The sequence below is a fragment of the Narcine bancroftii genome, chromosome 3 (assembly GCF_036971445.1).
Source record: "Narcine bancroftii isolate sNarBan1 chromosome 3, sNarBan1.hap1, whole genome shotgun sequence".
NCBI classification, from domain to species: domain Eukaryota; kingdom Metazoa; phylum Chordata; class Chondrichthyes; order Torpediniformes; family Narcinidae; genus Narcine; species Narcine bancroftii.
In genome coordinates this window covers 232,042,222-232,053,168 of record NC_091471.1, presented here as the reverse complement: position 1 = coordinate 232,053,168, position 10,947 = coordinate 232,042,222, and the positions used below count along the sequence as shown (strand labels likewise).

General features: G+C 48.1%; 1 protein-coding gene and 1 long non-coding RNA gene across 2 annotated transcripts in view; one reads left to right on the top strand and one right to left on the bottom strand.

Moving 5' to 3' along the window:
- Positions 1 to 691: 691 nt before the first annotated feature.
- LOC138758267 (uncharacterized) lies at positions 692 to 5,592 on the bottom strand. Its single transcript, XR_011354232.1, has 2 exons — positions 5,147 to 5,592; positions 692 to 3,508 (listed from the first exon to the last, which is right to left on the bottom strand). It is a non-coding gene; the product is annotated as an uncharacterized lncRNA (long non-coding RNA).
- Positions 5,363 to 10,947, top strand: part of atxn2l (ataxin 2-like) — a 38,776-nt gene continuing 33,191 nt past the window's right edge. Inside the window, exon 1 of the mRNA XM_069926919.1 lies at positions 5,363 to 5,529. Within this exon, the coding sequence (XP_069783020.1) occupies positions 5,525 to 5,529 (5 nt within the window). The 5' untranslated portion in view covers positions 5,363 to 5,524. The remainder of the gene's footprint in view (positions 5,530 to 10,947) is intronic.

The window sequence follows — 10,947 nt, the reverse complement described above, 5'->3', positions numbered from 1 at the left end:
CCAAGTGTACTGAAACTGCACGTAGGCAGGAAGAATTACCTATGCCAAACCCATCCAGGGGGCAGAAGAATGTAAGGGGGAGGGCATTCTGATACTGAAATTGACTGTATAAAAGTTGGGTGAGCCCCAGTATGTGTGTGTATTCCCAGGGTAAGGGGAAGCACCCAACTTTGCATTGTTGTAGTAATAAATGTTCTTTGTTCTCAATTTTTGTCTCGAGCAATTTCTTTAAAGGTACTTTAATTCCTAACACTATCGAGGGAAAAGGGGACTTTGAATCCCGTCATGGATAAAAAGGAAAGGGCCGTGTTGGTCCATTGCCCAAAAACCAAAGCTGTGGATCAGTATTTGTTGACAATTATATGCAGCCAAAGGTTTCTGGAGGCCATTCCTCTGAGAAACATTAAAGCAAAGGCAATTATTAAGGCTGATGTTATTAAAACACCTCGTCGCAGATGAGAAAATCAGGTCTGTCAGGTAAATATGATTAAGCCATATTTTGAGCAGGTGCCTCATGGTGAGGATAAACTTCCACCAGAGGTGATGGTTGTTGACCAGGATAATGAGGAGACAAGTTTCAAAGATGGCTGTGGGACACAAAAAAATTGATAAGCTTGAAGTTAGAAAATTGCAGGACCTGGAAACAAAATTGGTTCATCTCCAAACTTCAGAAAGGAAAGAAATGAGACAGTTACTTTTAAAATTTGAGAATTTATTTCCAGATGTCCCTGAGAGAATTTCCATAGCTTACCATGATGTGGATGGAGGTGATGCTAGACCAGTGGTTCTCAACCATCCCACTTTGTCATCCTTTGGCTCTGTGATTAGTAAAGGATTGTTTAAGGTGGGATGTGGATGGGAAGGGAAGGTTGAGAATCACTGCTCAACACCCAATTGTTACTGAAATATTTTGCTTGACAAAAATGGCCCATTTCCTTTGGAGTTCTGAAACCGGGTAGATCACGGGTCAATGAGGGATGATTCAAATAGTGGTTTTCAAACTTTTTCTTCCCACCCACAGACCACCTTCAGCAATCCTCACTAATCACAGAGGCCTGATGGCAGAGGAGTGACTTAAAATGGGATGCAGGTGGAAAGAAAATAGGTTGAGAGCCACTAAACAGCATTGATATCAGATGAACATGGAAAAGTGCAGACAAGTAGATCAGGATATTGACTACATGTTGAAGAATGGTTTCGTTAGAAAGTCTATTTCAGGTGGGAGTTTGCCTTGTGTTTCAGTGCCTAAACCAGATGAATTTTGTACCGACTGTAGGAAGGTTAATTCTGTGACAGAGACAGATGTTGATCCCATTCCTAGAGTGAATGGTTGTACACATAAGGTGGGGAAGGCAACGTGTCTTACTAAAACTAACTTGTTGGAAGGTTACTGGTGTGTCCTTTAACAGATGGCGGGGGGGGGGGAGAGATTTCTGTATTTGTAACCCCTTCTGGGCTGTACAATACCGTACCCTTTGGAACGAAGAATGCTCCAGGGACATTTCAATTGTGTAATTCAGGGGTTGAAGCAGGCAGGTGCCTACATCGATCACGGGGAAAAGCATGTCCTTGAGTTAGAAAAATTGTTTAATTGCAAATCTCACAGTTAATTGAAGGAAAGGGGAGTTTGGTCATGCGGCTGTTACTTATTTGGTTTATGTCGAGGGACAGGTATTGCCCATCTCTGAGCTCCCTGCTCTAATTAGTAAGAAAACTCTTTGAAGGTTCCTGGGAATCATTGAAAAAACTCTGCAGATATTACACAACCTTGAACAAAACTGCTTCAGAAGGGAGAAAAAGTCTGGTCGGAACATCTGTAAAATTGAGGGCCCTTTGAAGCCATATGACTTTGAGAGACCATTTTATTTGGCCGTGGATGCCAGTGATGAAGCTATGGGTGCAATGCTGTTGCAAAAAAATGATAATGATATTGACCATCCTGGGTCCTACTTCTCAAATGTTTAATGATCATCAGAGAAAGAGTTGTTAGCTCTTGTGTTGGCTCCACAACATTTTGATGTTTACATTTGTACACATGACCATCATCCATTGCTTCATTTTGTGTGTAAAATGAAAAATAAGAGTAGACGCTTGTTAGAGTTTGATTTTTACAAGAGTATGATTTTATGATGACATACATTAAGGGAAAGGATAACATGATTGCTGATTGTCCTTCTCGATGGTAAATTTTTGCAATTGAAATCAGTGAGCGTGTGTGCTTGCAGATGGACAGTGTTTTCTTTTATATTGTGACACCTTAATTAATAATTAAAATTCTTGTTTTTACAGACCATAACTTTCTTGGTGGGTGGGCTATATTACGGACTGACCTTTTTGGACTCTAGGGTGTCATTATAAAGGATGGCTTTTTGCTCAGAACTATGCGCAACGTGGTACAGCTGAGCGCTGACTCGCCAATTGCTTGGAACATCCGAGAGCAAAGGAAGAATTCAGCTGGAAGCAGAGAGTGGCAGAGGGCAGCTGGAGAGCTGCATGAAATGCACATGCCTCATGAATGAGGCTTACGGCAATGCAACATCAGTCCTTTCTTTCTCCAACGTTCAATACGATGCCATTTGATATCGGTTAAGGGACTGAACTTGAACATTGAACTTTGAAATTGAATTCTGTGGACTGTTTTTTTTTGGTCTGACTGACCTGGGGTTTGGGAAGATTTGTTTCCACATACACATTTCTTATAAAGATATATCTGTATATTTGTTATAGTGGGGTTAATTGTGTTAAGAAATTATATTGTTAATAGCCATTAATAGTTAAAGCAGCGGTTCTCAACCTTTTCCTTCCAACTCATGCCCCACTGTGTCATCCCGATGCCATTGGTGCTCTGTGATTGTTGAAGGTGATATGTGAGTGGAAAGAAAAAGTTTGAAAACCACTGTTTTAATTGACTCGTGATGTGCACAGTTTCCAAAGGAAATGGACCATTTTTCTCAGGCAAAATATTTCAGTTACAATTGGGTCTGGAGTTGTGATTCTCCACCTTCCCTTCCCACCTTCAGCAATCCTTCACTGATGACAGAGCCCCGATGGTACCGGGATGACTTACAGTGGGGCGTGAGTGGGAAGGAACAGGTTGAGAACCGCTGCTTCAACCCTTTTGAACTGCATCTTCTGCTGTGGTTGGTTTGGGAAGTAGCAGCTGCGAGCCGCCAGCCTGCATGGGACCTCCAGCAACAAGGCCCTCTCGTTGGTTGTCCAACGTAGTTGCTGTCCCGTGGGTCATCTCCTCTGCTTCTCCTTCTCAGGCGGTGGTGGTGGAGATGGGGTGGTGGTGGTGGTCTACCCCGTTTACCAGTGCCCCACGCCGGGCCTCTTTCCCGGGAGTCTGCACCCTTTCGAGGCCACTCCTGAACATGAGTGCCACCATCTGGGGCCCAGAACCCCTGCAGTCAGGGGAATTTTTAAATGAAACCATGAGATCCATTTTCCTGTGGGCGCGGCAGAATTACCACATATTGGTAGTGCAAAAAAACTGCACTACGTACACCTGTAACAAATAAAGAAATATTAACAAACTGACTGCAATACAGAGAGAATAAAAATCAATAAAGTGCACAAGACAGAGTCCTTAAATGAGTTTGTCGTTGAGGAGTCTGACAGTGGAGGGGGTGCAGCTGTTCCCGAACCTGGTCATGCGAGTCTTGTGGCCCCTACACCTCTTTCCTGATGGTAGCAGCGAGAACAGAGCATGCGCTGGACGGTGTGGGCTCTTGGTGATCGCTGCTGCCCTCCGACAGCAGTGTTCCCCGTAGATGTTCTCGACAGTGGGAGGGGGGGGATTTGCCTGTATGTTCCTGGGCTGCGTTAATGACCTTTTGCCGAGGGTATTGGTGTCCCCGTACCAGACTATGATGAAGATTGTAAACTGCATTCAAAGTGCAAGAGAGAGTGGGGCAGTGTCTGTGGTTTATTGATCATTCAGGAATCTGATGGCAGAGGGGAAGAAGCCGTCCTTGTGCCGCTGAGTGCTCGTCCTCAAGCCCCCCTACCTCCTTCCTGATGGTGACAGAGTGCAATAGCATGGGGGGGGGGGGGATTCTTGAGGATAGAGGCTGCTTTCTTAAGACATTGCCTCTTGCAGACGTCCTCGATACTTGGAGAGTTTCCTGCAACCATCACCACCTTAGCTACACCTAATTCTGGACTTTAGTGAGGGGGAGGGGGGGGGAGGAACCAGGGAACACAATCCAGTCCTCATCGAGGGCTTAGTAGTGGAGAAGGACAGGAGCTTCAAATTCCGAGGATCTGTCCTGGATGCCATCACAGAGAAGGTTCGCCAGTGACTATACTTTGAGAGGAGTTTGAGAAGATTCAGGTAGTCACCGAAGACTTGTAAACCTCTACATGTGGACCGTGGAGACCATTCTGGCCGGTTGCATCACTGTCTGGTATGGAGGTGCCAACTCTCAGAGCAAGAATAAACTCCACATGGTTGTTAATTCGGCTGCGACATCACAGGCACCAGACCTCACTCCATTGAGGATGTCATCGTGAGGCGGGGTCTTAAAAAAGCAGCCTCTCACCACCACCCAGGCCAGGCCTCTTCACCTTGTTACTATCGGAGAAAAGGTCCAGGAGCCTGAAGATGAGCTACTCAGCAGCACAAGGACAGTTTCTTCCTCTCTGCCATCAGATTCCTGGATGATCAATGAACTCTCTCTTCTCCAACTTCCTCTCCCCTGTCTTCCTCCCTCCTCTCCTGCTCCCACTCTGCTCTCTCCCCTGCCTCTCACCCCCCTCTCTCTCCTCCCCTACTCCTTCCCCTCTTCCCTTCACCTACTCCATTTCCTCCCCTACTCTCCCTCTCCTTGCCTTACTCACTCCTTCCCTACCCCTACTCCTTCCCCTCCCCATCCCTTCCACTCCCCTTCCGTTCTCCTACCTACCCCTTTCCCTTCCCTTACTCCGTTCCCTTCCCTTCCTCCTACCTACCCCCTCCCCGTCCCCCTTCCCCCTCCTTCCCACCTCCCCATCCCCATCCCCCTTCCCGTCCCCCGTCCGCCTTCTCCTCCTCTTTTCCCCCCACTCCCCCCTCCCACTTCCCTGTCCCCTCCTCCTTCTCCTCCCCCCTCACTCCCCTTGGCATCCCTTTGAAGGAGAGCACCAATGGGACGCCAGCCCTTGCCTGGACGACTTGCTGTGGGGTGGGAACTTTTCGCCGCGTCCTCATTGTGACGCACTTGAGTGGCGTTCCCCGCGGACCAACGGGAGAGCGCGGACGGGGAACGGGCGCGTCCAATGGCGTCGTGGGGAGGCGGGTGGCGGCTGAGTGGCAGCGGCGTCAACCAACGTGCTACGGGCTGCAGCAGGCAGGCGGGGGGGGGGGGGGGGTCGGACCAATGGGCGCGCGGGATGGGCGGTTGCTGCGTCAGGGCGCGAGCGAGCGGCGACAGTTGAGGCGGCGGCGGCGGTCGCTCAGCTTCTCTTATCCCGGCGAACGGACGGTGCTGGCCCGGGTCAGGCGGACGGGGTTCACGGACGGACTGGGTCCCCGCGACTAGCCATGAGGTGACGGAGGGGGTGGGTGAGGAGTAAGACTGGGGGGGGGGGTGAGGGGGTAGGGGGGTAGTGGGTGGAAATGGCCGGGGCTAGCCAGGCGGCTATCGTATCGTCACTTCCGCTCGGCTCTGTGCAGGCATGCCGGGCAGAGAGGCAGTGAACCGGAAGTGGCCGCTGTAGTGGGGTGGAGGGAAGAAATCGAATCTTGCTTTGTATTGTGCGGAAGGTGGTAACGCCGTGGGCGGGGTTAGGTGGGAGGTGGTGTTGTCATGGGGAGAGCCGTGATATTGGCAGGGATGTGTGAGGGGCTATGCTGTGGGTGAGGCTTTGCCGTGGGAGGAGTGGGGCTGTGTTGTGGGCGGGGGAGACCTGCCCTCCCCTGCGATGGTCTCCCTGCCCATCTCCACCTGTCCCAATCTCTCCCACTCTTGCAACGTCCAAAACGATGAGGGGCATAGACAAGAACTTGAGGACGTAGGTTGAGGCCACATGGTGCAGACCCTTCAGCCCACACTGCTGTGCTGGCCCAACAACCTACTCTAACAGCTGCATAGCCCTCCATGTTTCTCAGTTCCATGTACCTTGTCTAATTGTCTCTTCAAGGATCCTGATGTCCCTGCCTCCACCACTGTTGCCGGCAGTGCATTCTATCTCTCAGTGAAGAACCTCCCCCTGCACTTACCCAAGCACATTTCACTCCCCTACACGGGTAAAAGCCTCTGGCCATCCACACGATCAATGCCTCTTGTCGTTTTTAACATCTCCATCAGCTCACCCCTTGTTCTCTGTCATTCCAGGGGGAAAAAAAGGCATAATTCGATCAACCTCTCTTCATGAGGCAAGCTCTCCAATCCAGGCAGTATCCTGGTAAATCTCCTCTGCACCCTCTAAACCATCCAAAGATTCAAAAGTTCCTCCTATTGTTGGAGAATAGAACACTACAGAGCCTTGGGCCCTCAATCTAATGCCAACCCATATAATCCTTAAGAAAATACTAAACCTTCCCTACCCCATAACTCTCTATTTTTCTTCCATCCGTGTGTCTGTCCAAGAGGCTCTTAAATGCCCCTGATGTTCCAGCCTTCACCACCACCCCCAGCAAGGCATTCCAGGCCCCCACAACTCTGTGTTTAAAAAGAAATACACCCCTGTTGTCTCCCCTGAACTTCTTTCTCTTCACTTTATACACATCTCCTCTGATGATTCCTGATCCGGCCCTGGGAAATGGGTGCTGGCTGTCCACCTTATCTGCCTCTCATAATCTTGTAGACCTCCATTAAGTCACCTCTCATCTTTGCTCCAAAGAACAAAGTCCCAGCTCTTCTAGCCTTGCCTCAACTTATTTTCTAATCCAATTATCATCCTGGTAAATCTCCTCTGCAATATTCATGATACACATGAACTTTTGTCTGCCATAACCATTGTCCAGCACCCCTACAATAGGAAAAAGAGAACACAGTATTGGGGATCTAACCAAGGTCATCTTTTCACTTCAACATTACCTCTCAAATCAGGGGAAAATCACAAAGTGACTTGTTTTGTCTCTTGGTACAAAACTTCATTTTGAGTTTGGATTTTTTTAAAGTTTTGTTCTTTTTTTAGTGGACAACTATTACATTGACATTGCAGGAGAAGCCACAGAGATGGTGGTGGATGATTGCTTTTCAGTCTGGAGGCCTGTGACTAGAGATGGGTTTTAGGACTACTGTTGGTCATCAATTCCAAGGATCTGGATGATAATGCAGTAAATTGGATCAGCAAGTTTGCAGGTGACACTAGGATTGGAGGTGTTGTGGACAGGAGGAAGGTTTTCAAAGCTTGCAGAGGCATCTGGACCACCTGGAAAAATGGCCGATGGAATTTAATGCAGACGAGTGTGAGGTGTTGCATTTTGGAAGGACAAACCATGAACGGTCGGGCTCTGAGGAGTGCGGTAGAACAGAGGGATCTGGGAATACAGATACATAATTCCCTGAAAGTGGCATCACAGGTGAATAGAGCTTTAATGTAAAGAGAGTTTTTGGCACATTGGCCTTGATAATCAAAGTATTGTGTACAGGAGTTGGGATGTTATGGTAAAGTTGTATAAGACATTGGTGAGGCCACATTTGGAGTATTTGGTCACCAACTACAGGAAAGGTTTCAATAAGGTAGAAGGAGTGCAGAGAAGATTTACTAGGATGTTGCTCAGACTTCAGGAACTGTTACAGGGAAAGGTTAAACAGGTTCCAATTTTATTCCCTGGAGTGTAGAAGAATGAGGGGAGATCTGATCGAGGTGTTTAAAATTATGAGGGAAACAGACAGAGTAAATGTAGATCGGCTTTTCCCACTGAGGGTAGGTGAGATCCAAACCAGATGACATGGGTTAAGGGCGAAAGGGGCAAAGTTAAAGGGGAACATGAGGGGGAACTTATTCACACAGAGAGCGGCAGGAGTTTGGAATGAGCTGAGGTGGTGAATGCAGGCTCAATTTTCACATTTAAGAATTTGGACAGGTACAAGGATGGGAGGTGTACTGAGGGCTATGGACTGGGTGCAGGTCAGTGGGACTCGGCAGAACAATAGTTCAGCACAGACTAGAAGGGCCAAAGGGGCCTGTTTCTGTACTGCAGTGTACCATGGTTCAATAACCCATGCACAGCTTCAACAAAATCTGTTTCTTGTTTATTTAGAACATAGCAAGGAGAAATGTTTACTGCCAGCATGGCCACAGGGGCCAGTGACTGTGCTGTAACTAAATTAAAAAATGAAAGAAACCTTGGTTAACAAGAAATATTGAGGCACAGGTAAAGGCAGGCAGGTTTGAAGGAATCCCTTGGAAAGTACAAGGAATGTAGGAATGTAGTGAAGTGAGAAAGAGGAGGAATTGAATATAAGATCAGGGATATGATGTTGAGGCTTTTGAAGGCACTGGTGAAGACTCGCTTGGAGTATGGGGTACAATTTTGGGGTCCTTATTAAAGAAAAGGTATACCAGCGTTAGAGAGGATTCAGAGATTTAAATTTAAACGTAGACATACTCCTTGGTAACAGGCCATTTTGGCCCACGAGTCCATGCTGCCAAATTAATACCCAATTAAGCAATGTGGAGGAATTTCTTTAGCCAGAGAGCGGTGAACCTCTTGGATTTGCTACCATGGGCAGCTGCAGAGGCGAGGTCATTGGGTTTATTTAACATAGAATATTACAGCAGACTACAGGGCATTCAGCCCATGGATGTTATGCTGACCCATGTATACTTGGCAAAAAAAACAAACTAAACCCTCGCTCCCACGTAACCCTCTATTATTCTTTCATCTTGTGCCTGTCTAAGAGTCTCTTATTTGCCCCTTTTGTTCCAGCCTTCACCACCACCTGGCAAGGCACTCCAGGCACCCACAACTCTCAGTGTTAAACACCTGACGTCTCCCCTAAACTTCTCTCCCCTCACTTTGTATACATCTTCTGGTATTTGCTACTCTTTCCCCCACCCCGGTAAAAAAATATGCTGGCTGTCCACCCCATCTATTGCCTCTCAGAATCTTGTAGACCTCTATCAAGTCTCCTCTCATCTTGTTTCATAAGACTTATTTCCCACTCCAAGCAACATCCTGGTAAATCTCCTCTGCACAGCTTCCACATCCTTCCTGTAATGAGGTGACCAGAACTGAACATAATACTTCAAGTGCAGTGTGGCAAAGCAGCAGGTATGGATGGAATCTCCCCCAGAGGTCTGGAAGGGTGGCAGCAAAACTCTGCATGCCAAACTGCATGAGTTTTTCAAGCTCTGCTGGGACCAAGGAAAGCTGCCTCAGGACCTTCGTGATGCCATCATCATCACCCTGTACAAAAACAAAGGCAAGAAATCAGACTGCTCAAACTACAGGGGAATCACGCTGCTCTCCATTGCAGGCAAAATCTTCACTAGGATTCTCCTAAATAGAATAATACCTAGTGTCACCGAAAATGTTCTCCCAGAATCACAGTGCGCGCAGAGGAACTACTGACGTGGTCTTTGACCTCAGACAGCTCCAAGAAAAGAGCAGAGAACAAAACAAAGGAATCTACATCACCTTTGTTGACCTCACCAAAGCCTTTGACACCGTGAGTAGGAAAGGGCTTTGGCAAATACTAGAGCGCCTCGGATACCCCCCAAAGTTCCTCAACATGGTTATCCAACTGCACGAAAATCAACAAGGTCGGGTCAGATACAGCAGTGAGCTCTCTGAACCCTTCTCCATTAACAATGGCGTGAAGCAAGGCTGCATTCTCGCACCAACCCTCTTTTCAATCTTCTTCAGCATGATGCTGAACCAAGCCATGAAAGACCTCAACAATGAATTTACATCCGGTCCCGCACAGATGGCAGTCTCTTCAATCTGAGGCGCCTGCAAGCTCACACCAAGACACAAGAGCAACTTGTCCATGAACTACTCTTTTCAGACGATGCCGCTTTAGTTGCCCATTCAGAGCCAGCTATTCAGCGCTTGAATATGTTTTGCGGAAACTGCCAAAATGTTTGGCCTGGAAGTCAGCCTGAAGAAAACTGAGGTCCTTCATCAGCCAGCTCCCCACCATGACTACCAGCCCCCCCCCACATCTCCATCGGGCACACAAAACTCAAAACGGTCAACCAGTTTACCTATCACGGCTGCACCATTTCATCGGATGCAAGGATCGACAACGAGATAGACAACAGACTCGCCAAGGCAAATAGCGCCTTTGGAAGACTACACAAAAGAGTCTGGAAAAACAACCAACTGAAAAACCTCACAAAGATTAACGTATACAGAGCCGTTGTCATACCCACACTCCTGTTCGGCTCTGAATCACGGGTCCTCTACCGGCATCACCTACGGCTCCTAGAACGTTTCCACCAGCGTTGTCTCCGCTCCATCCTCAACTTTCATTGGAGCGACTTCATCACCAACATCGAAGTACTCGAGATGGCAGAGGACGACAGCATCGAATCCACGCTGCTGAAGATCCAACTGCGCTGGGTAGGTCACGTCTCCAGAATGGAGGACCATCGCCTTCCCAAGATCCTGTTATATGGCGAGCTCTCCTCTGGCCACCGAGACAGAGGTGCACCAAAGAAGAGGTACAAGGACTGCCTAAAGAAATCTCTTGGTGCCTGCCACATTGACCACCGCCAGTGGGCTGATATTGCCTCAAACCGTGCATCTTGGCGCCTAACAGTTCGGCGGGCAGCAACCTCCTTTGAAAAAGACCGCAGAGCCCACCTCACTGACAAAAGAAAAGGTGGAAAAACCCAACACCCAACCCCAACCAACCAATTTTCCCTTGCAACCGCTGCAACCATGTCTGTCTGTCCCACATCGGACTTGTCAGCCACAAACGAACCTGCAGCTGACCTGGACATTACCCCTCAATAAATCTTCGTCCGTGAAGCCAAGCCAAAGAGTCCCACCAGAGATTTGTAGAG